Here is a 22,163-nt window from a genome sequence, read left to right on the forward strand (position 1 = left end):
GAGTCATTGGAGGCAGAAAGTCCTTAAGTCAATTAGCTTGGGATTCTCCCAATCCCCTTGGGGGTAGAACCCCTCCCTCCTTCCCCTGTTTGCTCATTATTCCCTTACCCCAAGAACAGCTACCCACCTCAGTATGGGCATCAGCCCAGAGCAGCTGGGAGCCAGCCTTGTCCACTGTCAGCCCATTGGGCCAGCCCAGGTTGTTGTTGATGAGCACAGTGCGATCTGAGCCGTCCATCCCAGCCCTCTCCAGCTTGGCATTCTCCCCCCAGTCTGTCCAGTACATAGACCTGGGGGAGGCAGAAATCCCAGGGGAAGTGAGCATCTCTACTAGGTATGCCAGAAAGCATGGCCAGTGCCCACCCATAGCAAAATCAAGCAAGTCACCCCAGATCCCCAGAGGCCCCTCTTCCTCGTCTTACCCCATCTCATGGTACAACACAATGGCCCGGGGGCTGTCTAGGTTCTGCCACACCAACACCTTCCTCATGGACCCATCAAGGTTGCCCACTTCAATCCTGTTGGTTCCCGTGTCTGTCCAGTACACTTTCCGGCCAATGGCATCTACAGCCAGCCCATCAGTGGTCTGTAATCCTGCAAAGACCAAAGAGATCCTACAAGGTTCTGCATCAGAACAAAAGGGACCAAGGACAGTTGCTAGGACCACTATTTCTCCCTCTTCCCCAACCAAAGTCCTGGCTAGGCTTTCACAGAAGTCTGGATATTTAGAGTCATAAGGGATTTCATCTAGTCTTCCTCTTCCTCCTCCTTTTACAGATGAGGAAAGTGACTCCCCATGAAGCCGTGTGACTTGCTCGTGGTCACCCAGGGAAGAAGCATCAGAGGCAAAACTTGAACCTAGGTCTTCTGATTCGAGATTCAAGACTCTTTCCATTGGACCACACCATCTCTTCATCTAATCTAACTCCTCATTTTATGGATAAGGAAACTGGGGCCCCAAAACAGGAGGTGATCGGCTCAAGGTCAGAAGGATTTGTAAATGGCAGTCAGAATTCAAATCCGGGTCCTGTGGCTCCAAATCTGGCCTTTTCCCCTCTGTATCTCTTCACTCACTGGGCTGGCTGAGATCAGTCTCACCTGTAGTGATTATGTCCTCATGCTGGGAGCCATCCAGGTTGACCCGGCTGATCCTTCGCAATGTGCTGTCAGACCAGTAAACTTTTCCTGAAGGAAGGAAAATCTAGGTCAGCCTCCATTCCTATTCAGTCCCATCTCCATGCCCTCCATACTGGCTGTCCCCTCTATCTCAAAAACTCTTCCTTCTCACCTCGGCCTCTTAACTTCCTTCAAGACTCAGCTCAAATATGACACCCTTCCCAGACCCCTTCTACCAGCTGCTAGTGCCTTCCCCTCTGAGATTTGCTCCTATTTACTCTGTCTATATCTTATATACAACTAGTTATTTTCATGTTTCCTCCACTTAAATGTAAGCTCCTTGAGGTCAGGGACTGTGTTTTTTCCTTTTTTTATATATTCCCAGTGCTTATCACAATGCCCACTTAATAAATGCAGAAATATTCATAGCAACTTTTCATGTGGTGACAAAGAACTGGGAACACAGAGGGTGCCTATCAATTGAAGAATGCCTGAACAAGTTATGGTATATTAATGTGATGGAATACTATGGTGCTGTAAGAAATGATGAAGGGAATGTTTTCAGAAAAACCTAGGAAGACTTGTATGAACTGATGCAAAGTGAAGTGAGCAGAACCAAGAGAACAATTTATACAATAATAACAATATTGTTAAGAGAAAGAACTTTGAAAGACTTAGGAATTCTGATCAAAATAAACAACAATCAGAATTCCACAGGACTAATGATGAAATATGCTATCCATCTCCAGATAGCGAGCTGATGGATTCAGAGTACAGATTGCGACTTTTTTTTGGACATGGTCAATGAAGGAATGAATCTGTTTTGCTTGACTATGCATTTACAATGGTGGCTTTATTTTTCTTGGTTTCTCAATTTGGGGGTTGAATGGGAGGTAGAAAAAGTGAATGAGCAAATAGAATAACACTTAATTTTAAAAATTGCTTGTTGATTGACTGACAGATACCCAATAGCTTCACCCCCTCTAAGAGTACAGAAGGCAGCTCACCCTACAGGAGATGAAGTAAGAGTTACAGAAAATTCTAAGCAGAGACCTTCAGATATTCAGACAAAGCGACCTGGGATATAGCCCTGGGTGAGGCAGAAACCCCAGAGATATGCAGTCGGGAAAGAAGAAAGGAGCAAAAGCCACAGGTAAAACTCTTGGAGACAAATAGAAGGGCTATGGAGAGTGGGCGCATGTGTTAAGTTACAGAGAGTAGGCAGATCTTAGACTCTGAGTAGTGGCCTAAGAAGAGAGCCTACATAGGCTTTAGGGAGAAGAATAGAAGGATTTTTACCCCACCCTTAGGGGGCCTACAGACCTTCCTGGGGGTCCACTCCAATGGCAATGGTGTTCTTCATGGTGATATTGACTGGCACAACGACATCAGCAAAGTATGGAATGTCCAGGGAGACCATGCGGATGTCTATCCTTCTGGCGAAGATCAAGAAGCTTCTCATGCCTGCAATGATGGAGACTGTCCTAAGGAAATTGCCTCTGTCCATGGTCCTGCCTTTCAGGGACCCTGCTACCAAGAGCTCAGGGGTTGAAGAAAAGGGATACCCCACACATTTACCCTTCAGCTCAAAGAGCATGGGCAGAGGTTTCCTTCTTCCTATGTCATGGGCCCAGGGTTACGGAATCTTCCCCCAAATCACAGGATGTCAGAATCAGAAGTGACCTTAACAGCCTTTAAGCTAACTCCTACCTGAAGAAGAATCCCCACTAGATGATACACAATGAATACTCAACCAGCCTCTGCAGTGAAGATCTCCAGTGTAGGGGAGCTCACCACCTCCCATGGCAGCCTAATCTTCTTTAGATCAGTACTAACTCTCAGGAAATTTTTCCTTATATCACATCTCAATTTGTCTCCCTTCAATTTCCACCAAAAGGTGCCAGTTCTGCCCTTTGGAGCCAAGCAGAAAAAAGCTAAACCCTCTTCCCTGGAAGGGTAACCAAGAATTTCTTGGAAGCATGAGATCCCTGTGATACAGCAGTCCTCAGGGGGAAATCTCACTTCCATTATACTAACACCACAGATCCTTCTATTAGGCCCCTCCAACACCCCAGCTGTCTGCTCGCCAGGGTCTCTTCCCTTCTCTAGAGGAGCTCAATATTCAAAGAATTTCTTAGACAGTAATTGGGCCCTCTCCTTGGATAGGTAGAAGGTCCCCTCTTCATTCACAGTGAAGCTCTAGACCACCAGGTCTTAGGTTCTTCTGCACTCACCAGATGAACAGGTCTTGCCATCAGGCAGAAGGTTGATGCCTGTGGGGCAGGTACAGCTGTAACCTTTGGGGTGTGGGGACCGAAGACACAGATGACTGCAGCCCCCATTCCCCACAGCACAGGGAGTATGCACTGGGGAAGAAGGAGAAGGAAAGATCAATTTTGTGAACCACTCCTCACTTTACTCCTCATGCTTTGGACTTCTCCACCCTCTTGCCTGAAGCCGTTTCCCCTTGAAGATGCCTCTGCCCCTAAGGCCCACAATCCTAACTGGTAAGTCGCGAGCCTGGGTCACCATTTTACGACTCACTCAGACCATGGTCACCTGTCTCTTGGCTCCACTCCTCACTCTCCTGCCAGTGAGTGGCCTTGTTTCCATCCAGGTGGCCCACCCCATCACTCTGATTTTAGCTCCCCTCTATATCCCCCATTAGAATAACCTAAGGGCAGGGACTGTCTCATCATGTTATTTTTTCTTGTATTTATATCCCTAGCACTTAGTTAGTGGAACTAGGAAGCACTTAATAAATGTTCTCCCCCTCCCTCCCTCCCTCTCTCTCTCTCTCTCTCTCTCTCTCTCTCTCCATCTATCTAGCTATCCTCTTTCTATTTCTCTATTCACCTATCTATTCACCTCCTTCTCTGCATCCATTCATCTATCCATCTGTGTATCTCTCCTCTCCCTCTCTCTCTCTCTCTCTCTCTCTCTCACTCACTCTCGCTCTCTCTTTCTCTGCATCCATTTATCTATCCATATATGTATCCATCCATCCATCCATCATCAATCTATCTACTTATTAGCAGTGTGGGGAGGTCAAGGAAGCAGGATGCATTGGCCCACGAAGCTGCTCACCTGGGGGCCTTAGCCGGTGGAAAACATGGATATCCATGAGGTTCTCCAGGTTCTCCTGTAGTGTTTCACGGTCCAGCCCTGTCAACCGGTCTGCACTCTGGATGCTCTTGGTCTGCCAGTCAGTCCAGTAGATACGCTCTCCATAGAGGGTCAGCCCAAAAGGGTGTGGAAGCTGGGTTCCTATCAGCACCTGCCAACCCCCCAACACTTCTCATCACTTCCATACATGAAAAAGATGGGCCTCTTATTTACTATCCCCTGACATGATGGTCCATTTCCCAGGTCTGTCTCATTACCAAATAATAGTGCCCGCCAGACCCAGGGAAGAGGTCGCAGCTACAGAGCAGGCTGCAATACATAGACCTCTCCTGCCACCTCTGTCTGAGAGCCAACTCAATTCACTTTGCATTTATTAAGCATTCACTGTGTGCCAGGCTGGGGATACAAAGACAAAATCCAAAGCCATCCCTGCCCTTAAAGAACTTCCATTCTCCTGGGCTTCTTTGGGCATACCCCTGCCCCTCACCTTTCTCTTGCTCCCATCCAGCCCAGCAAACTCTATGGTCTTCATGCCCGCATCGGCCCAATAGAGCCGCTGGGACCCATAGTCGATGGCCAGTCCGTTGGGCCAGGTCAGATTGGAGGAGATGATGACTTGGCGGCCTGAGGCATCCATGCCAGCTCTCTCGATCTTGGGGCTTGCACCCCAATCCGTCCAATACATGAACCTAGGCCAAGAAAGTTGTTTTGCCTTTTGTCTTTGTCTTGCCTAAGGCGTCTAATTCTCAGGAAGAAGGCAAATTGCCTAGTTTATCTGCTTTTTCTGCCTGCCTCGGTCTCCTTTCTGGGCTCTTCTAAACAGTATGGGACGGTGGATCGAGTGTTGGACCTAGGTTCGAATCCCGGCTCCCTTACTTCATACCTGTATAATCAATGGGAAGTCAATTCATTTCTCTGGGACTCATCCTAAAAATAAGGGGCTGGACTAGATGACCTCTAAGTTCTGAATCTATGATGAAAATAATAATTATAATAGCTAGCATTAATATAGCACTTTAAATTTTGCAAAGAAGTTCAATATTACATCATAACACTGTTGTGAAATAGGCGCTACTATCATTCCCATCTTATAGATGAGAAGACTGAAGCTGAGGAAGGTTAAGTGACTCACCTGGGGTCACAAAGCTAAGTAAGTGTCTGGGGAAGGATTTGAACTCATGACCCTACTATTCGATGATTCTAGGTCCTTCTGAATGCAGATGACAGTGGGAGATGAGGGAAAGGGGAGAGGGGAGAATTATATTCTGAGACCAGCTTGAGCGGGAGAGACCTACCCGCCCCTCGGTTCTACCACAATATCCCGAGGACGATCCAGATTTTCCCAGATTAGTACCGTCCTCATGGTACCATCTGTGTTGGCCACTTCGATTCGGTCTGTGCCTGCCAAGAGAGGGGAGACAAAAACGTCAGTCCTCTGGGGCCCAAGGAGAGATGGAGAAAAAAAGCTGTCGGTCACATATAATTGGTATGCAAAGCCTCTCTAGCCCAACCTTCTTGTAGGGGGTTGGCACTAATGGCTGTCTCATATGCCAAGATCTGAGGCAGCCAACCACACATATGAGCAAGATACACGGCCAGAAGAAATTCCCACCCAGATGCCACCCAGGTCAGTAACTGGAGGGAGGAAAGAGGGACCAGTAGCTGCCTATCTGACCTGCCTCCCAAATATCCATTTGGGTCATTCATAAAGGAGAAACAAAAGCGATCCAGTTGGGAAATGCCCAAATTCAAGATGGGAGCTTCCTCTACCAGTCCCACAACCATTCATTCATTTAATAAATATTTATTAAGTGCTAATTACATGATAATAGACCCTGTCATCAAGGAATTTACATTCTCCAGAATGAATTCTCCAGATTAACATTGATACAAATAAGAACATACAAAATAGGGACAGGCAATACAAAGCAATTTCCTGGGGAAGAAGCTAATAGTAGCTGGCATTGTGTAAGACGCGGTCCACGAGGTGAGCCTCTAGGGAAGCTGGAGATTTTTCCAGGCAGAAATGAGAAGGGAAGGTGTACCAGGCAAGGGGGCCAGCCCTAGCAAAGACATGGAAATGGGAGATGAAATGTCCTGCATGGAGAACAGGAACTAGGCCCAACAGACTGGAACATAAATGCAGAAAAGGGACTAATGTGTAATCGTCCTGGAAGATGAGGCTGAAGCAGGATCATGAAGGGCTTGAAATACATTTTATCTTAGAGCAGAGATTCTTAACTTGAGGCCTGAGGATTCCCAAAGAGTCTATGGATAGATTTCATGGGGTCTATGAACTTGGATGGGAAAAAATACATCTTTATTTCAATATAATTGGTGCCTTTTGTAATCCTGTTTTTTATGCATTTAAAAATATGATTTTGAGAAGGGGTACATAGGCTTCACTAGACAGTTACAGGTGTCCATGACACAAAAAGCTTACAGACACTGAGCCCCTTCTACTTGGATCCAAGGCTTAAGATTAGGCTTGGATGCTCCGGGGGAAAGAAATCCCAAGGTACAAAGTCTCCTGAGCTCTCCATAGACCAGATCAGCCTGGCTCCACTGCCATACATACCTGCATCTGTCCAGTACAGTTTATTGGTGACCCAATCAATGGCCAGGCCAGCGGGGCTCTCCAAACTTGTGTCTACTACCACCTGGTAAGAAGCACAGCAGCATCACAAACTGCGCTGATCCCCCAGTCTTGGACCCAGTCCCACTCTTTTTTGAGCTTGATGACAGTCCAAATAGCTAACACTGTCACAAAGTCCTACTTAAGGGGAGGTCCGATGTCAAACCACAGCCTCCCCCAGGCGTTGACTGCCTGCCCTGGACCATACCTCTTGCCCTGTTCCATCCCACTTGGCCCGGCTGATGGTGTCGGTGCTGACGTCGGTCCAGTATACATAGTCATCGCGGGAGTCCCAGTCGAGAGCCACGGCACTGCGCACGTCAGCCAGTGGGATGACATCGTCGGACAGGTCCTCCGTGTCGAAGCTGATCCGACGGATGTCCATCCTTCGGGCAAAAAGCAGGAACTTGTCAAGACCTGATCAAAGGCCGAAAGGGGGGGTCTTCTTTTAATCCTCTAAATTCAACAACATAGTGACAGACACAGACATCTGGCTTAATCACACCACCTGCCTGGGGCTGCATGACCTCCCCGTGCCCATTCCCTTCTGCCCCATCTGCTGCCGTATGCCCTAAGCCTTAATCCCGCTTGGGGCACAGGGCAGCCTTAGCAGTCAGATAAAATTTTAGGATCAAATGGAGAAAAGTGATAATAACGTCAACAATTATAATAATGATGAACTTTTAGGCCTTGAAGGTTTGCAAAGCACTGCTTCTGAGAGGGGCCTTCACAAGCCTGACCAGACTGCTGCCAGAGGGCTCCAGGGCACAAAACAGGTAAAGAATTTCTACCCAGAACAGCTCCCACTATGACCAGTGGTTTGGAGGGAGTACTAGTGCCCTGCAGAAGGGTCCATGTGCAGTCTCAAAATCTAAGGCAAGCCATGTCTGGGGTACACAGGAGTGACCCTACCCAAGTCATCAGATGCAGCATAGCAAGTCCTGGTAAAGACTGCCCAGACTCTCTTTCCCAAAAGGAACCAAGCAACCAAGAGTTATTTATTAAGTGCCTACTATATGCCAAGGCACTGTGCTGAGCTCTGGGAATACAAAAAGAGGCCAAAGATCAACCTTGGCCTCCAGCAGCTTGCAATCTAAAAAGAGCAGGAGCTCAGGGGGGACCTTGTTCTTTGCCCCAGGATACAGGAAGTCATTCATTTATTTATTCATTCATACATTCACTTGACACACCTGGCTTAGCAGCAATGCTAGGCCAAATTTTGGCTACTTGGTTCCTGGGTTGAGAGAGATGCCCTGATCTTAGAACCCTGAGCAGCCCTTTGGATGCTGAGAATACTCATATATTAGTTGATAAACGCCAGAGTTTAGGGGAGATTGATATAGGGGGATGCAGTGGGTGGGAAGCTTCTCGCCTGCTTTCTACAAGGGCATGAAGCCGTGTATTTGCTGCCCTTTAACAGACTTGAAGAAAGGGCCGCCAATGCGGCTGGCTTCCACCTTCCCGACAGGAGTTGACCTTGAAAGAGCACTTTGAAGTTTATGTAGTTTTATGTACATGACTTCATTTGGTCTGACCATAGATTTTGAGCTGGAAAGGGTCAAGTCCAACCCTTCCATTTTACCGCTAGGGAACCGAGGCCCATAGCTAGTAACCACGTGAGGCAGCATTTGAACTCAAGTCCTCCTGACTCCAATTCTAGCGCCCTATGGTCCTCTGGCTCCAATCGGTGCTCCCTACCATGCTGCCTCTATAAGAACCCCAGGAGGCAGGGACTACAGATGTGACCATCCCCATTGTACACATGAGCAAACACAGGTTCGGTAGGACTAAGTGATCTGTCATAAGTTACAGAGGTTCTTATTTGTATCCAGGTGTTTACTTGTTGTCTCCCCTGCTGGATCGTAAGCTCCTTGAGGGTGGGGACTGTCTTTTGTCTCTTTTTTTGGACCCCCATCACTTGGCACAGTGCTCAGCACATAGTAGGGGCTTAAAAATGCTGACTGACTAACAGGTAAGATTCCAACACAGGTCTTGCCTGACTCCAACACCCTGGCTTCTTTCATACCATGAGATATTTCCAGCAACCCCAAAGCCGCAGCTGCTGGGACCCCTTAGAATCATTTCATCCCACGTCCCCAGCCATAGGCCTATGCCTAGAATGTCCTGCAGGTAATTCCCCTGCAGGGTACCCCCTCCCCAAATACTTACTCTGGGCACAGGTATGGCTGCTGGTCTTGCGGAAGCCAGTGGGGCAGGCGCAGGTGTAATTCTGGCCGCTGGGCAGGCACAAGTGGGTGCAGCCTCCATTGTTGTCCCCACAGCGGTTTCTCCCTGCTCAAATACCCCAGGGTAAGAAGACCACCATAAGACCAGAGGCTAGAAAGCCACGAGGTGGGGAATGAGCTCAGAGATGCGCTACCTTCAGTCGCCAGCAGAGGGGGCAGTTGCCTTGCGCCTGTCCCAACCCTGGGTTTCACCCAGCTAGGACAAGGACACCGGGAGGAAGGGACCCTGGGAAAGTTGCCCGAGGAGGACTTTTGAGGCACCGAGGGGCAGGCTGGGCTGGCTGCCCAGAAGGTGGCTACCTGCTGGCTGTCGCTGGGGGTGCAGGGTGTGGATGTCCATGGGGAAGTGCAGTTTGTTACGGATGATCTCCTGGTTCTTTCCAGTGAATTTGTTTGCGCTATTGATGCTTTTGGTGTGCCAATCCGTCCAGTAGAGGCTATCCTCAAACACCGTGATGGCAAAGGGGTGCGGGAGGCCTGTGAAGAGGCCCAGAGTGCCCTCAGCCCTGAGCCCTGGCAGGCCGCTGCTCCTGGACCCAACACCAGTTAATTCTAGTTCAGTCTCTCAGCCAAAAGAATGTGGGGCATCTGCTCTCTGCTGAAGTTCCCAGTACCCAGGGGGAATGGACAAATGGGCTCACGTGATCTGGAGCTGAAAGGGATGGCAGGATTATTGAGTCCAACCCTGCTTCTATAGGAGAGGAAACACGGTCTAATAGCTGGAGTGCTTCTCAAGGACAGAGACTGGTTTTATCTTTTTATGCACCTACAATTCTTATCCCAGTGCCTGGTATATAGTAAGCACCAGTAGCATGCTTGCTGGTGAATATTTAACAACCAGCTCTCAGAAGGAAAATCAATCATATGCGTGTATATACACACACACACACAAACATGCTTTTAACTTCAATCTTCATTGTTAACATTTTCTTGCCTAGATAATCAACAGAACAATAAATCAAATGCTGATTTAGAGTGTTTGATGATGTCAGAGGTATAAATGCTCACAGTGAAAATTTAACAATCAGCTCCAGCATGAGCTGGCTCCAGCAAACCCCTGGTAAGCACTTAATGGATGCTGCTGGCTGACTGACTGACTTGGACTCAGGAAGTCTTGGATTCAAATTCTGACTCAGATACTTACTAGCTGTGTGGCCCTGGGCAAGTCACTGTAACTTCTCCAGGCTTTAATTTCCTCACCTGTAAAATGAGGGGTGGACTCAATGATCTCCAAAGTCCTTTCTGGCTCTGATTCTATGATAGTACGATACTGGGGCCCAGGGAGGTAGAATAGGAAAAGAGAGTGAAAGGAAGTGGGTAGAAAGTCTCACCCTGGCTAATGACAGCTTTGCGGTTACTTCCATCGAGGTCAGCGCGCTCAATGACATGGTGCTTGGCATCCACCCAGTACATTCGGTGTCCGGCATAGTCAATTGTGAGCCCATTGGGCCAAAAAAGGTGAGTATCAGCAATGATGCGCCGCCCGGAACCATCCATGCTGGACGCCTCAATCCGGGGGGTATTGCCCCAGTCTGTCCAATAAATGGTACTAGAAAGGGAAGAAAGGCAGCTGAGACATGGGAAGAGTCTGTGCCCACATCCTAGGGAAAATGGATGGAATCATGAAGAAAGGCAGTATTTATTCAAATGACATCTCACTCAATGTCCATGTGGTATTTGCCATTATTTCAAGATTACTGGTAATCATGGCCGAATGGATGCCATCGTGGTTTACGGCCTTGGTTGGAGAGCCTTGGAGTCTGGAAGATACTGATTCAAATCCTGCCTCCTACATATGCTGGATGTATGGAGAAATCTGGGCAAGTACTTCATTTCTCAGCAGCTGTCTGAGACTATAATTTGCACAAAAAGTGCCAACCTTCACTGGCAGAGGGAGTGTCCTCATCTGGGAGTTCTTTATGCCAATGAAAATATAAGTCCAATTTTTATTCCCTCCTAGTCATTATAGCAATAATAACAATTATGTTTACACTATGCTAAGAGGTTCGTCAAGTGCTTTCTGTTCCTTACCGTGTGATATAGGAGAGAGGTTTCAAAATCATGGAGAAACAGGGACCGCTAAACTACATTAGGGTCCCTGAGGGTCATATGTTGACTTAGAAAACCACAGATTAACATTATCTGTGGTTTACTGTATTTTTATTTGGTTAAATATTTCCTAATTACATCTTAATCTGGTTCAGACTGTACTTGGGAATGTTGGCTGTGGATGGCGTATCTGACACCTTTGGTGTAGAGTATAGAGCATTAGACTTCCGGAAGAGTCAGGAAGACCTGGGTTTGAATCCCACCTCAGAAGCGTGCTAGTGAATTTGCACAAGTAACTTAACCTCTCTAGGCCTCAGTTTTTTTACCTGTAAAATGATGGGATTGGATCTGATGACCTCAATCTGGTCCAAATCTATCATTTTATTACTATAATCCTGTGATTTTATAGGTACCCTTTTTACAATGAGGAAACATTTGGCCAAGAGGAGATCAGTGACTTGCCCAAAGTCACACCAAATCTAAGGTGGAGTCTTCTTGACTCTAAGCCCAGCCTTTTCACCGGTGCACCAAGAAGGCTTGGGATTGTGGGCTCCTTTAGGCAAGTCCCCTCCCCCGTGGAGTAGAGTACAAAAAGTCACTGTTTTGGAGGTCCTTTCTCCCAGCTTCATCTTTGCCAGGCTGGAATGGGAGCAGGAGCTTATGAGATACTTTGTCCCTTGTCTCTTGGCCCACAAGCCTACTTCAGCCCTCCAGGCCCATTACACGGGAATCCCTCACCCAGGAAGACAGGGCCCAATGCCTCTGCTTTGCGTGGACTGGCTAGTGGGTGGGGGGTTGACATAAGCCCAGGGCTTGAGGCTCTCACTCACCCCTCCATGGGATGCAGGGCAATGGCCCGGGGCTTCTCCAGGTTCTGCCACAGCAACACTTTCCGATGTGCACCATCCAAGTTGGCCACCTCAATCCTAGAAGTGCCTGAGTCTGTCCAGTACAGCTTGTCATGGAGCCAGTCGACAGCCAGACCCCCTGACAAGGTATAGAGAGGGAGGGAGCGCTTGAGGGCTGGGAATCCAGCTCATGTTCCTATACCCTTCCCATGGTTGGCTCTTCCCATCTTTCTATTCTGGCCAATTAACCCTCAAGTTCTAGGTGGAATCTTAGCTTCCTGGTCCACAGCACACACCTCTCCCTTCAGGGAACTATGCTGCACTTTCCTCCCTCCTGATGACTTCCCACTCACCACGGGGCTCGACTCTCTTTACCTGGGCTTTCCAGGCCTGTAGACACCACCTCCTCCACGTTGCTCCCATTGAGGTTGGCCCGAAGGATGCGGTCCAGGGTGACATCTGACCAGAAGACAAGCTCCCGCCGGTGGTGGAAGTCAAGGGCGATGGCGTTCTCCAGGTTGTTGAGTAACAGCGTATACTCGGAGCGGTGCGGCAGTACCTGCCGGATGTCGATCCGATTGGCGAAGAGCAATACGGGCTCTGGCCCTGGGACACAGCAGAGAGACAGGGCCTAAGCCCAGGCTCCAGGTCTGTCCCTTGGCTCATAGGCCCACTTAAGCCTTCCAGGCCCATTAGATGGGAACCCCTCAGCCAAGAGCATGGGTCACAAAGCCTCTGCTTGGAACCTCAAGGCAGCAGGAGAGGCTGAGGTAGAAGAAGCCTTCAGCTACAGCTGTACCCCAGAAGCATCTTCCTCAGATCCTGGGGTGCTCTTACTTACTCTCACTCATTACAAGAGCAGCTGCTCTATATTTCATTTAATCTCTGTAAAGCACTGATTACCTCAACAGTATCTGGAGTCAGAGGATCTGCCTACTCATCTGTGTGACTTTGGGCAAGTCATTTACTTTGCTAGGGCCTCAGCTTTCTCCTCTGCTCTCCTACTCCCCACTAACACGGCCACCACCCTAGTTCAGGTCTAAACTATCGCAATTTCTTCTTAACTGGTCTCCCAGAATCTCTCTTGCCTCTCCAATACATTCTCCACACAGCTGCCAGAACAATTTGCTCTAAATACAGATTTGACCCTGTCACTCTCCTGCTCAAGAAGCTAAAATGGCTCCCTATTACCACTTAGATAAGATACAAAGTGTTCTATAAAACTCAAAGTACTATTATTATTATCGTTCTAATTAAAGTTCCTCCCCACAGTCTGGCTCCAGCCTTTCTTTGTAGACTTAGTTTTCATTACGGCCGCTCGCACACTCTAGCATCCAGGCCGACTGGACGGTAGCTCCTTGCCATACAGAGCCTTCCATCTTCTGCCTCTGACCTTCACGCTTTTGCTCCCACTAGCTGTCCCTCATTCCTGGAATATGCTTCTTCCTCATTTGTGCTTCCTTCAAGGTTTGGTTCAGGTAGAAGGAGCATTAAGCCTCTCTCACCACACTGAAATTACTTGGAATTTGCTTCCTTTATGTACAGATTGTATCCTCCCAGCAGAACATAAACTCCCTAAGGTCAGGAACTGCTTCATTTTGGTTTTTATACCCCCAGGGCATAGCACAGTGTCTGGCATACAGTAAGTACTTAAAAAATGCTTGCTGGACTGACAGATGGTCAGGTCACCTGGTAGGGCCCAGAGGGTAACTGGGGCTGCCTCAGGAAAGTTTAACTCTCCCTTGCCCACAGGGCCCATCCCTAGTTCCCCTTACCCAGGGCCTTGCAGCTTCGCCGGTCAGGTCGGAGTTCATAGCCCGCCTCACACCAACACTGGAATGCTCCATCGCTGTTGGTACACCCCTGGCTACAATAGCCTTCCTCCTCACACTCATTCACATCTATAGGGGAAAAGGGCATGGATCAGAGAACTCTCATGCTGTCCAATTTCCACCCCAAATCATTGGTTCCCCAGATGTTCTCTTGCCTAGACATCCACTTGCATTCTAAGTAATGGGACCCAGGCACACCCATCACCCTCAGTAACCTACTGAACCCTTTCCTCTCCAAGCGTCCCGCCTCACCCTGGCATGAACGCCCATCCTCCATGAGTCTGTAGCCAGTGTGACAGGTACACTGTACCGCTCCCCGAACCATCTGGCACTTCTGGGCACAGCCACCATTGTTGACGTTGCAGTTCTCCTGACCTGTCCGAGGTCCTGTGCCAGTCAAGTCAGAGATGGGAGCTGAGCCCAACATGCTCCCTAAGGAGAGCCAGCTTGGCACTCCACCTAGACCATGGAGAGCTGCGCTGCTCCTGCAGTTGGAAAAGTCCCTAGAGAGGGTTCCCTGTTAGCCCTAAGAGCCACTAATTGGACAGGTTGGGGGTCATAGGAAGGGGGCTGGGTTTGGAGTGCAAATTCTGACATATGCACCCATTTACTGATTGTGTGACCTTAAGCAAATGAACACTGGATTTAGAATCAGAATCTCAGTTCAAACCCTATGTCTGTCTCTTACTACCTTCGGGACCTTGGACAAGTCATTTCCCCTGGATGGACTAAGTTTCATCTAGAAAATGAAGCTATTGGAATATATGCTTTCTGAAGACCCTTCCAGCTCTAAATCCAAGATCCTAAATCACTCTCTTTCTCTGGGACTCAGTTTCCTCAGCTGTAAGATGAAGGTATTGGAAGATCTGGGTTATCTATTCTGTACTCACAGCTCAAAAAACTCCCCCCAAACTTACAATCAAACAGTCCCACCCCAGGGGACACTCACGGCAGTTCTGCTGGGGGCTCTCATCGCTGCTGTCTCCACAGTCATTGACACCATTACATAACTTTCTCTGGCCAATACAGCGCCCGTTCCCACATAAGAACTGATCTGAGGCACACTGGGGGCTTCCTGGGAAGAGGGGGACAGCACAGGTCGGGGAGGGGCTGGGGCAGCAGAGGGAAGGGTTGGAAAGGACGGGAGCCTGTCCTTTTCAAAGGCAAGACACAGCTGGACTGGGATGTGGGTGAGTTGGGTGGCGAGGGGGGGCAAGGTGTTCCAGGGCTCCAGAGCAAGGCATGGATCCGGTAAGATTGAATCCCCAGACTTTCCATTAGGGTTTAAGAGAGTGAGATGGCAAGGAACTCATGGCAGGAGGGGAAAGGGAGTAATGATATAACCCTAAAAATGGTTTAGAAGGAAATCAACCAGCCATCTAAGGTAGTATGTTCCTCCCCCACCTCTGGCCCCAATGAGATCAATATATAAATAAATGTGTTAACAGAAAATGACACCCATAACACTGGTATTGTTGGCTTTGGAGTTAGAGGTCCACTGACACGACCTGCAAGTAAATCACATAACTTCCCTGGGCCTCAGTTTCCTCCTCTGTTAAACGAGGGGATTGGCTGAGATGTCCTCAGAGCTCCCTTCCAGCTCTAAAGCCATGATCCTATGGTCCCACAGTCCATGCCCATCAGCCAGGTAAAGCTAAATCATGAATGTGGCCAGAGCAGACTCTTGGCCCAAGGTGGGTGTCTTGCCCATGTCACAGGGTGCTTGTTAAGGGGCCAGAGGCAAGGCTGAGGGGCCCAACCTGTGTTTTCGCAGTTCTCCTCATCACTGTTGTCTGAACAGTCGTCTTCCCCATCACAACGCCAAGACAACCGGACACAGCGGCCAGACTTACAGCGGAACTGCTCCGCCGTGCACATGGAAGTAGCTGGAGAAGGTGGGAGAGAAGGTCCAGGTTGGGGGGCAGTTCTGAAACAGCCTGAAAAACTTTCCTCCCCTCTTCACCTCCCCCACATCCTTAGCCAGCCCCCGATCCAGAGCTCAGCCAGGGTGGCTGCTGGGTCCCTCGCCCCTCACCCACCACCCCCCTGGCCTTCTCCCCTGGGGCCTGCTCTACGTAACAAGCCCACTATGAGCCAACCCAGACCTCCAGGACCATTCTCCTACTCACTGCAATTTCGTTCATCAGACTGGTCGTCACAGTCCGCGTCCCCATCACAGCGCCAGCCGGCATTGATGCAGAGACCGCTGTCACACATGAACTCCCCAGATCGGCAGGGCTGGTGGGAGGCTAGGCAGGGATTGGGCAAGAAAAAAGAGGGAAGACTATGGGTTATTCTCCAGTTCAAAGGATCATGCATCTCAAGCTGGAAGGGTCCTCCAAGGCCATCTTGGCCTCATTTTACAGCTGAGGAAGAGGAGCCCAAAGAAGCACAGCAGTTTGCCAGAGGTCACATAAACAGCTGTGATGTGTGTCTCCAGCCATCCTGTATTTAGAGACCCCCTTGGCACACTCCTTCAGAAAGCTAGTCTCCTGGCCCCAGACTCTCTGTAAGGTCTTGCACACAGAGAACACAGCAGAAATATTTGTGAACAGATAAGAATTGCGAATGAACAAATGAATGAATGAGTGACTGAGAGAACTAATTAATATTAACTCTTAAGAAGGCTGCCTAGAATTCTGAGACTCCTCCCCAGGACTACCCTGCCCCACTCACCACTTTGCACCTAATCATCCTAGAAATTCTCCAGCACCCTCGCCTCCCGCCAAAGGGCACTCACAGCAGTCGGACTCATCGGACCAGTCCCCACAGTCGTCATCCCCATCACAGTGGTAGATGTCTAGGATGCAGCGTCCATAGGCGCACTGGAATTCCTCCAGGCTGCAGGGAGGTGCAGGAACTGCCGAGGCTAATGGTATGGACAAGATGAAACAGTCTCAGGCCTTGGCATTCCAGATCTTAGCTTCATTCAAGGCTCAGCTCAATTTTCTTCAAGAAGTCTTTTCCTGATAATCTCTCCCGCCCCCCCAAAAATCATTTTGTATTTATTTTGTATAAATCCTGTTATACTGACTCATCTGTGAACATGTTGTTCTCCCCTAGTAGAAGGTAAGCCCTCTGAGAGCAAAGATGCCTTCATTTTGCTTAACACATGCTCAGTGACTGATCCATTTCCACGTCTTTGTACAAGCTGGCCCTCGTGCCTGGAATGCACTCAATCCCTATGCCTGCTTCTTAGAATCCCAAGGTTCCTCAAAGTTTTAAAAACAAATGTTAAAAATTGTTTTTACATGCAACTGGGAAATAAGATACACAGGACATGGCATACAGAAATCTATCTTGCCCTACAGGAAAATAGAAGGGAAGGGGATAAGAGAAGGCAGGGGGGTGATAGAAAGGAGGGAAGATTAGAAGGGGTAATCAGAATGCACGCCATCTTGGGGTGGGAGGAGAGGAGAGATGGGGAGAAAATCTGAAACTCAAAATCTCATGGAAGTGAATGTTGAAAACTGAAAAATAAATTAATGATAATAACAATGATAAAAAAGAATCCCACGGTTCCTTAGTGCTCAACTCCTGAGCAAACTCTGGATCCCCTTAATCTTTAATGCTCTCTCCATAAATATATGTGTGTATATAAGTATGTATGTGTGTGTGTATGTACATATACATATTTATATTTATGTATTTATACCAGCCTAGTTGACGCTAGACAAAGTATATACATACACACACACACACACACATATATATAGATAGATAGATAGATAGATAGGTAGGCATATCTATCAATATCTATAGGTCTATCTACAGATCCATACATATATAGATCTATAGATACATATCTATATCTATAGATCTCTCAGTACACACACACATACACTTATCAATATACATGTTGTCACCCCTGTAGAATGGAAGGTCCCAGAAGGCAGGGACATTGTATGATTCACTCTGTGTACCTTAGGACTCTCACAGTGACTTTCCCATAGTAGGAACGCAATGTAAACAGTCAAACATTGGCTCCTTTGAGTGGAAAGGTGCTAGGCATGGGGACAGCCCCAACTCAGCCATCACAGACCTTCCTTGGGCAGCGCCCCTTGGGATGCTTCAGTCAGATTGGTAAGAGGAGTCCTCCCTACCCACTTAAAGGGGTTTGTCTAACTTCTCTCCAGGTCTAGAACAGTTACTTAGGGGTGGTATGGTGGAAAGACTTGGGAGTCAGGAGACCTGGGTCCTACCTCAGACGCTTAACTATGTGCACATGGTCATATCCCTTAACCCCATTGATTTTCAGTTTCCTTATCTCTAAAATGGGGATAATAAGCCTTTCAATACCCATTTCACAGGGCTACTATGAGGAAAGTGCTTTGCAAACTTTAAAACCCCATGAAAAGGTGAGTTATTATATTATTTGGACTCGCTCAGCCACAGGCCTGGCACTTGTGCCCAGAGGGCAGGACCCACTCCCTGACCCGGGTGGGGCCAAAGGCACTCACGGCAGCTCTCCTCGTCTGAGCCGTCTTTACAGTCTGAGTCACCGTCACAGTACCAATGCTCTGCAATGCAGCTGCCATCACTACAGCGGAATTCCTTGTCCGAGCACTTGCGCATGTCTGGGGAGAGACTGGGCTGTTAATTCCTGCCCTGGGGAGCTTTGGGGGGGACCCCCCAGCTTTGGTGCCAAACCCACCCTGACTCTCTGCTTCCTCTCCCTGGGAATTCCTCAGATCCTTTGAATGCCAGAGCCAACCCCAAGAGAAAGACAAAATACTGAACAAGCTCAGTCTGACTTCAGTCCTTGGGGCACACCACAGTCAGTTTCTTTATCTGCCATTCTCTCTCCCCACAACCCAGTAAGTCTTTCCTTGTAACAAAGAATAGTTGACACAGCAACCATATATGGCGAGATATGTATCATTCTACAGCCACAAACCCTTCACTTCTCCAAGGGAAGAAAGGAAATGCATTTTCTCCCATCCAGTGCTTAGCACAGTGCCTGGCACGCAGTAGGCACCTAATAAATGTTTATTGATCATCTTTGGGGCCAAGACGTAACACCATAGGATTTAGAGCAGGAAAGGACCTAGTCCATCCCTTTCATTTTACAGGTGAGGAAAATGAGGCCCAGACAAGTTAAGTGACTTGTTCAAGGTCACATGAAGAGCAGAGCTGGGATTCAAACTCAGGTCCCCTTGACTCCAAATCTGGCACTCCCCCCACCACAGGTGATGCCTCCCACTCACCACACTGCTCATCACTGTTGTCCCCACAATCATTGTCTCCATCGCAGTGCCATAGGCTTCGAATGCAGTAACCATTCTGACAGGGGAATTCATCCTCCTCGCACTCTCGAGGGGCTGTGGACACAAGATACAGAGAAGTCAGAAATGGGGGGGGCAGCCAGCCAGCCCTCAGGTGCCACTTTCTGTTTCCTTGGGGGATGCTCCCTGGCTGGGGGCCCAGAGATAGATGGGGAAACGCCAGGGCATTCCAGGGGGCAGTGGTGATGCCTCTGGTGTCCCGTGGAATCTTCCCGAGCCTCGCCCAGACCCCGAGCTGACACTTACGACAGTCCTGTTCATCAGAGTCATCCTCACAGTCATTGTCGCCGTCACACACCCAGGAGCGTCGGATACATTTGCCGTTGTCACAGTGAAAATCCAGAGGGGAACAGGTGGGAAGCACTGAGCCCCAGGGGAAAAAAAGTCCAAGTGAATCTGGCATCCTTGCTCCGGCCCAACCCTCTCCCTCACATCCCCTGTTCCAGAGTATAACATCACACACACACAGAGAGGGAGGGAGAGAGAGAGAGAGAGAGAGAGAGGAGAGGAGAGGAGACAGGGAGAGAGAGATAGAGAGAGAGAGAGAGAGAGAGAGAGAGGAGAGAGGGAGGGGAGAGAGTGGAGAGAGATAAGAGAGAGGAGAGAGAGAGGGAGAGAGAGAGAGAGAGAGACAGACAGAGAGTGAGAGAGAGGGGAGAGAGGAGAGAGAGAGGAGAGAGAGAGAGGAGAGAGAGGAGAGAGAGAGAGAGCGTACAATCTAGAGCCAGGAGCAACTGGGTTTGAACCTGATTATTAACATTTACTAGCTGTGTGACCAAAGGCTATGCAGGTTCCTCATCTGTATAATGGACTTAAAAATACTTGTAATAACAGGTAATATATCTTTTTTTTTAATTTAAATTTATTTATTTGACATATTTAGTTTTCAGCATTGATTTTCACAATAGTTTGAATTACAAATTTTCTCCCCATTTCTACCCTCCCCCCCTCCAAGATGACGTATATTCTGGTTGCCCTGTTCCCCAGTCAGCCCTCCCCTCTATCACCCCCCTCCCCTCTCATCCCCTTTTCCCTTCCTTTCTTGTAGGGCAAGATAAATTTCTACGCCCCATTGCCTGTGTATCTTATTTTTTAATTGCATGCAAAAACTTTTTTTTTTGTTTTTGAACATCTGATTTTAAAACTTTGAGTTCCAAATTCTCTCCCCTCTTCCCTTCCCACCCACCCTCCCTAAGAAGTCGAGCAATTTAACCTAGGCCACATGTGTATCATTATGTATAACCCTTCCATAATACTCATGTTGTGAAAGACTAACTACATTTTGCTCCTTCCCAACCCATCCCGCTTTATTGAATTGTCTTCCTTGACCCTGTCCCCTTTCCAAAGTGTTTGTTTTTGATTACCTTCACCCCCATCTGCCCTCCCCTCCATCATCCCCCCCCTTTTATTTTTTTTTCTTCCTCCCTCTTCTTTCCTGTGGGGTAAGATACACAACTGAGTATGTATGGTATTCCCTCCTCAGGCCAAATCTGATGAGCGCAAGGTTCACTCATTCCCCCCTCACCTGCCCTCTCCCCTCCTCCCACAGAACTGCTTCCTCTTGCCACCTTTATGTGAGATAATCCACCCCATACAGGTAATATATCTTAGTGGGTAGAAACCACACGATGGAATCAGGAAACTTAAGTTCAAGTCTTACACTGACGCATACTGGCCGACAGACCCTGGACAAATCACTGAATCTTTCAATGCCCTCCAGCCATCTCTGAGACTATAACTTCCAGAGGAGTTGTTAATCAGCAGAGGTGGAGGGAATTTTTATACTGGGAGATCCCCTCACTGTTGGTATCAGGGGTCGAGCCTTGACACCTTCCCCTCCCACAAATAATACTTGCAATAACTACACCAAAGGTTTTTTGTGAGGAAATCATTTTGCAAATGTTAAAGTATTATCTGAGTGGTAAAGTAACGGAGTTAGCCTTAGAGTTAGGAAGATCTGGGTTCAAATCCCACTCTGACACATACTGGCTTTGAGATCATACGCAAAGAACTTGACCTCTCAGTGACGCGTGTCAAATAAGATTGGAAGTAGCCAAATTACATTAATGGAGGTTTCTTCACTGACAATTCCCTACACCAGTGAAGTCAGGCTTTGCTCCCATCCAAAAAAACAGTTAGAGAAATGCAAATTATTTTTATATTCAGGCCTTGCTCCTCCCCCCAAAAAAACCATTACAGAAATGTAAATTATTTTTATAGGTTAAGATATAATGTGCAATAATGGGGATAAGTCCTGGTTTTTCAGTCGGAAGCTCCAATCCCATCTCTAATACATACATAACTTTGGAAAAATCATTTAAGCCCCCTGGGCTTTGGTTTCTCCATCTGCAAAATGTGGGGATTGGACTATATGGCCTCTGAGGACCCTCCAACTCCAGCTATCTGATCCTTAGAAGGCCAATACGGGGCAATTAAAACCTTACAGAAATTAAGAGGGAACAAAAGAAAGAAAAAAAAGAAAAGGAAATGTCTTTTTTTTTTTCAACTTTCCTCTTGGGAAATACATGTTACTAATATGTAATGAGTACCTTGTCTGGGCTAGTTAGCTCAACTGGACAGAATGGGTGTTAATGAGGCCAAGGTTGCAGGTTCAATCCCTATCAGGACCAATTAACTTCAGGTGGAGAAAAACTCTGCTCAAGGTGACAGATTGGATTCCCCATCCCCTGCAGCCAACCCTGCTAATTGCTGCTTCTGGTCACAAGGAGAACGAGCTGCAGAGGCCGTGGGGCTCGCCCGGGAACATGCCTCAGAGCATCAAAGGTGAGTTGGGGATATCACCCCTGGATCCACAGAACAAGGCGGGCCAGTCTACTGAGTGCACGTACTAACTGGGAGGTCAGGGATGTTTACAGCAGGCGTGAACCTCTCAGGCAACCGGTCTTCTCCCAATTTAGAGAAGGAATAAATATCTGTATGTGTAATAATAATAATAATAATAATAATAATAATAATAATAATAGCCAGCCTTTATAGAGCACAAGGGGATGTGCTAAAAGATATGG

At 48.0% G+C, this 22,163-nt stretch overlaps 1 protein-coding gene across 1 annotated transcript in view; it reads right to left on the reverse strand.

The window, feature by feature from the left end:
- Nucleotides 1-22,163, reverse strand: part of LRP4 (LDL receptor related protein 4) — a 48,245-nt gene that overhangs the window by 21,462 nt on the left and 4,620 nt on the right. Inside the window, exons 3-26 of the mRNA XM_036765130.1 lie at nucleotides 19,384-19,500; nucleotides 19,060-19,173; nucleotides 18,313-18,429; nucleotides 16,593-16,721; nucleotides 15,982-16,101; nucleotides 15,613-15,738; nucleotides 14,802-14,927; nucleotides 14,105-14,239; nucleotides 13,796-13,921; nucleotides 12,396-12,626; nucleotides 12,003-12,159; nucleotides 10,455-10,672; nucleotides 9,424-9,600; nucleotides 9,047-9,169; nucleotides 7,086-7,294; nucleotides 6,821-6,902; nucleotides 5,538-5,643; nucleotides 4,730-4,931; nucleotides 4,204-4,393; nucleotides 3,351-3,482; nucleotides 2,440-2,580; nucleotides 1,099-1,185; nucleotides 423-594; nucleotides 128-290 (exon numbers count right to left, since the gene is read on the reverse strand). Coding sequence (XP_036621025.1) covers nucleotides 128-290; nucleotides 423-594; nucleotides 1,099-1,185; nucleotides 2,440-2,580; nucleotides 3,351-3,482; nucleotides 4,204-4,393; nucleotides 4,730-4,931; nucleotides 5,538-5,643; nucleotides 6,821-6,902; nucleotides 7,086-7,294; nucleotides 9,047-9,169; nucleotides 9,424-9,600; nucleotides 10,455-10,672; nucleotides 12,003-12,159; nucleotides 12,396-12,626; nucleotides 13,796-13,921; nucleotides 14,105-14,239; nucleotides 14,802-14,927; nucleotides 15,613-15,738; nucleotides 15,982-16,101; nucleotides 16,593-16,721; nucleotides 18,313-18,429; nucleotides 19,060-19,173; nucleotides 19,384-19,500 — 3,500 coding nt within the window. The remainder of the gene's footprint in view (nucleotides 1-127; nucleotides 291-422; nucleotides 595-1,098; nucleotides 1,186-2,439; nucleotides 2,581-3,350; nucleotides 3,483-4,203; nucleotides 4,394-4,729; nucleotides 4,932-5,537; nucleotides 5,644-6,820; nucleotides 6,903-7,085; nucleotides 7,295-9,046; nucleotides 9,170-9,423; nucleotides 9,601-10,454; nucleotides 10,673-12,002; nucleotides 12,160-12,395; nucleotides 12,627-13,795; nucleotides 13,922-14,104; nucleotides 14,240-14,801; nucleotides 14,928-15,612; nucleotides 15,739-15,981; nucleotides 16,102-16,592; nucleotides 16,722-18,312; nucleotides 18,430-19,059; nucleotides 19,174-19,383; nucleotides 19,501-22,163) is intronic.

The sequence above is a fragment of the Trichosurus vulpecula genome, chromosome 6 (assembly GCF_011100635.1).
Source record: "Trichosurus vulpecula isolate mTriVul1 chromosome 6, mTriVul1.pri, whole genome shotgun sequence".
NCBI lineage: Eukaryota > Metazoa > Chordata > Mammalia > Diprotodontia > Phalangeridae > Trichosurus > Trichosurus vulpecula.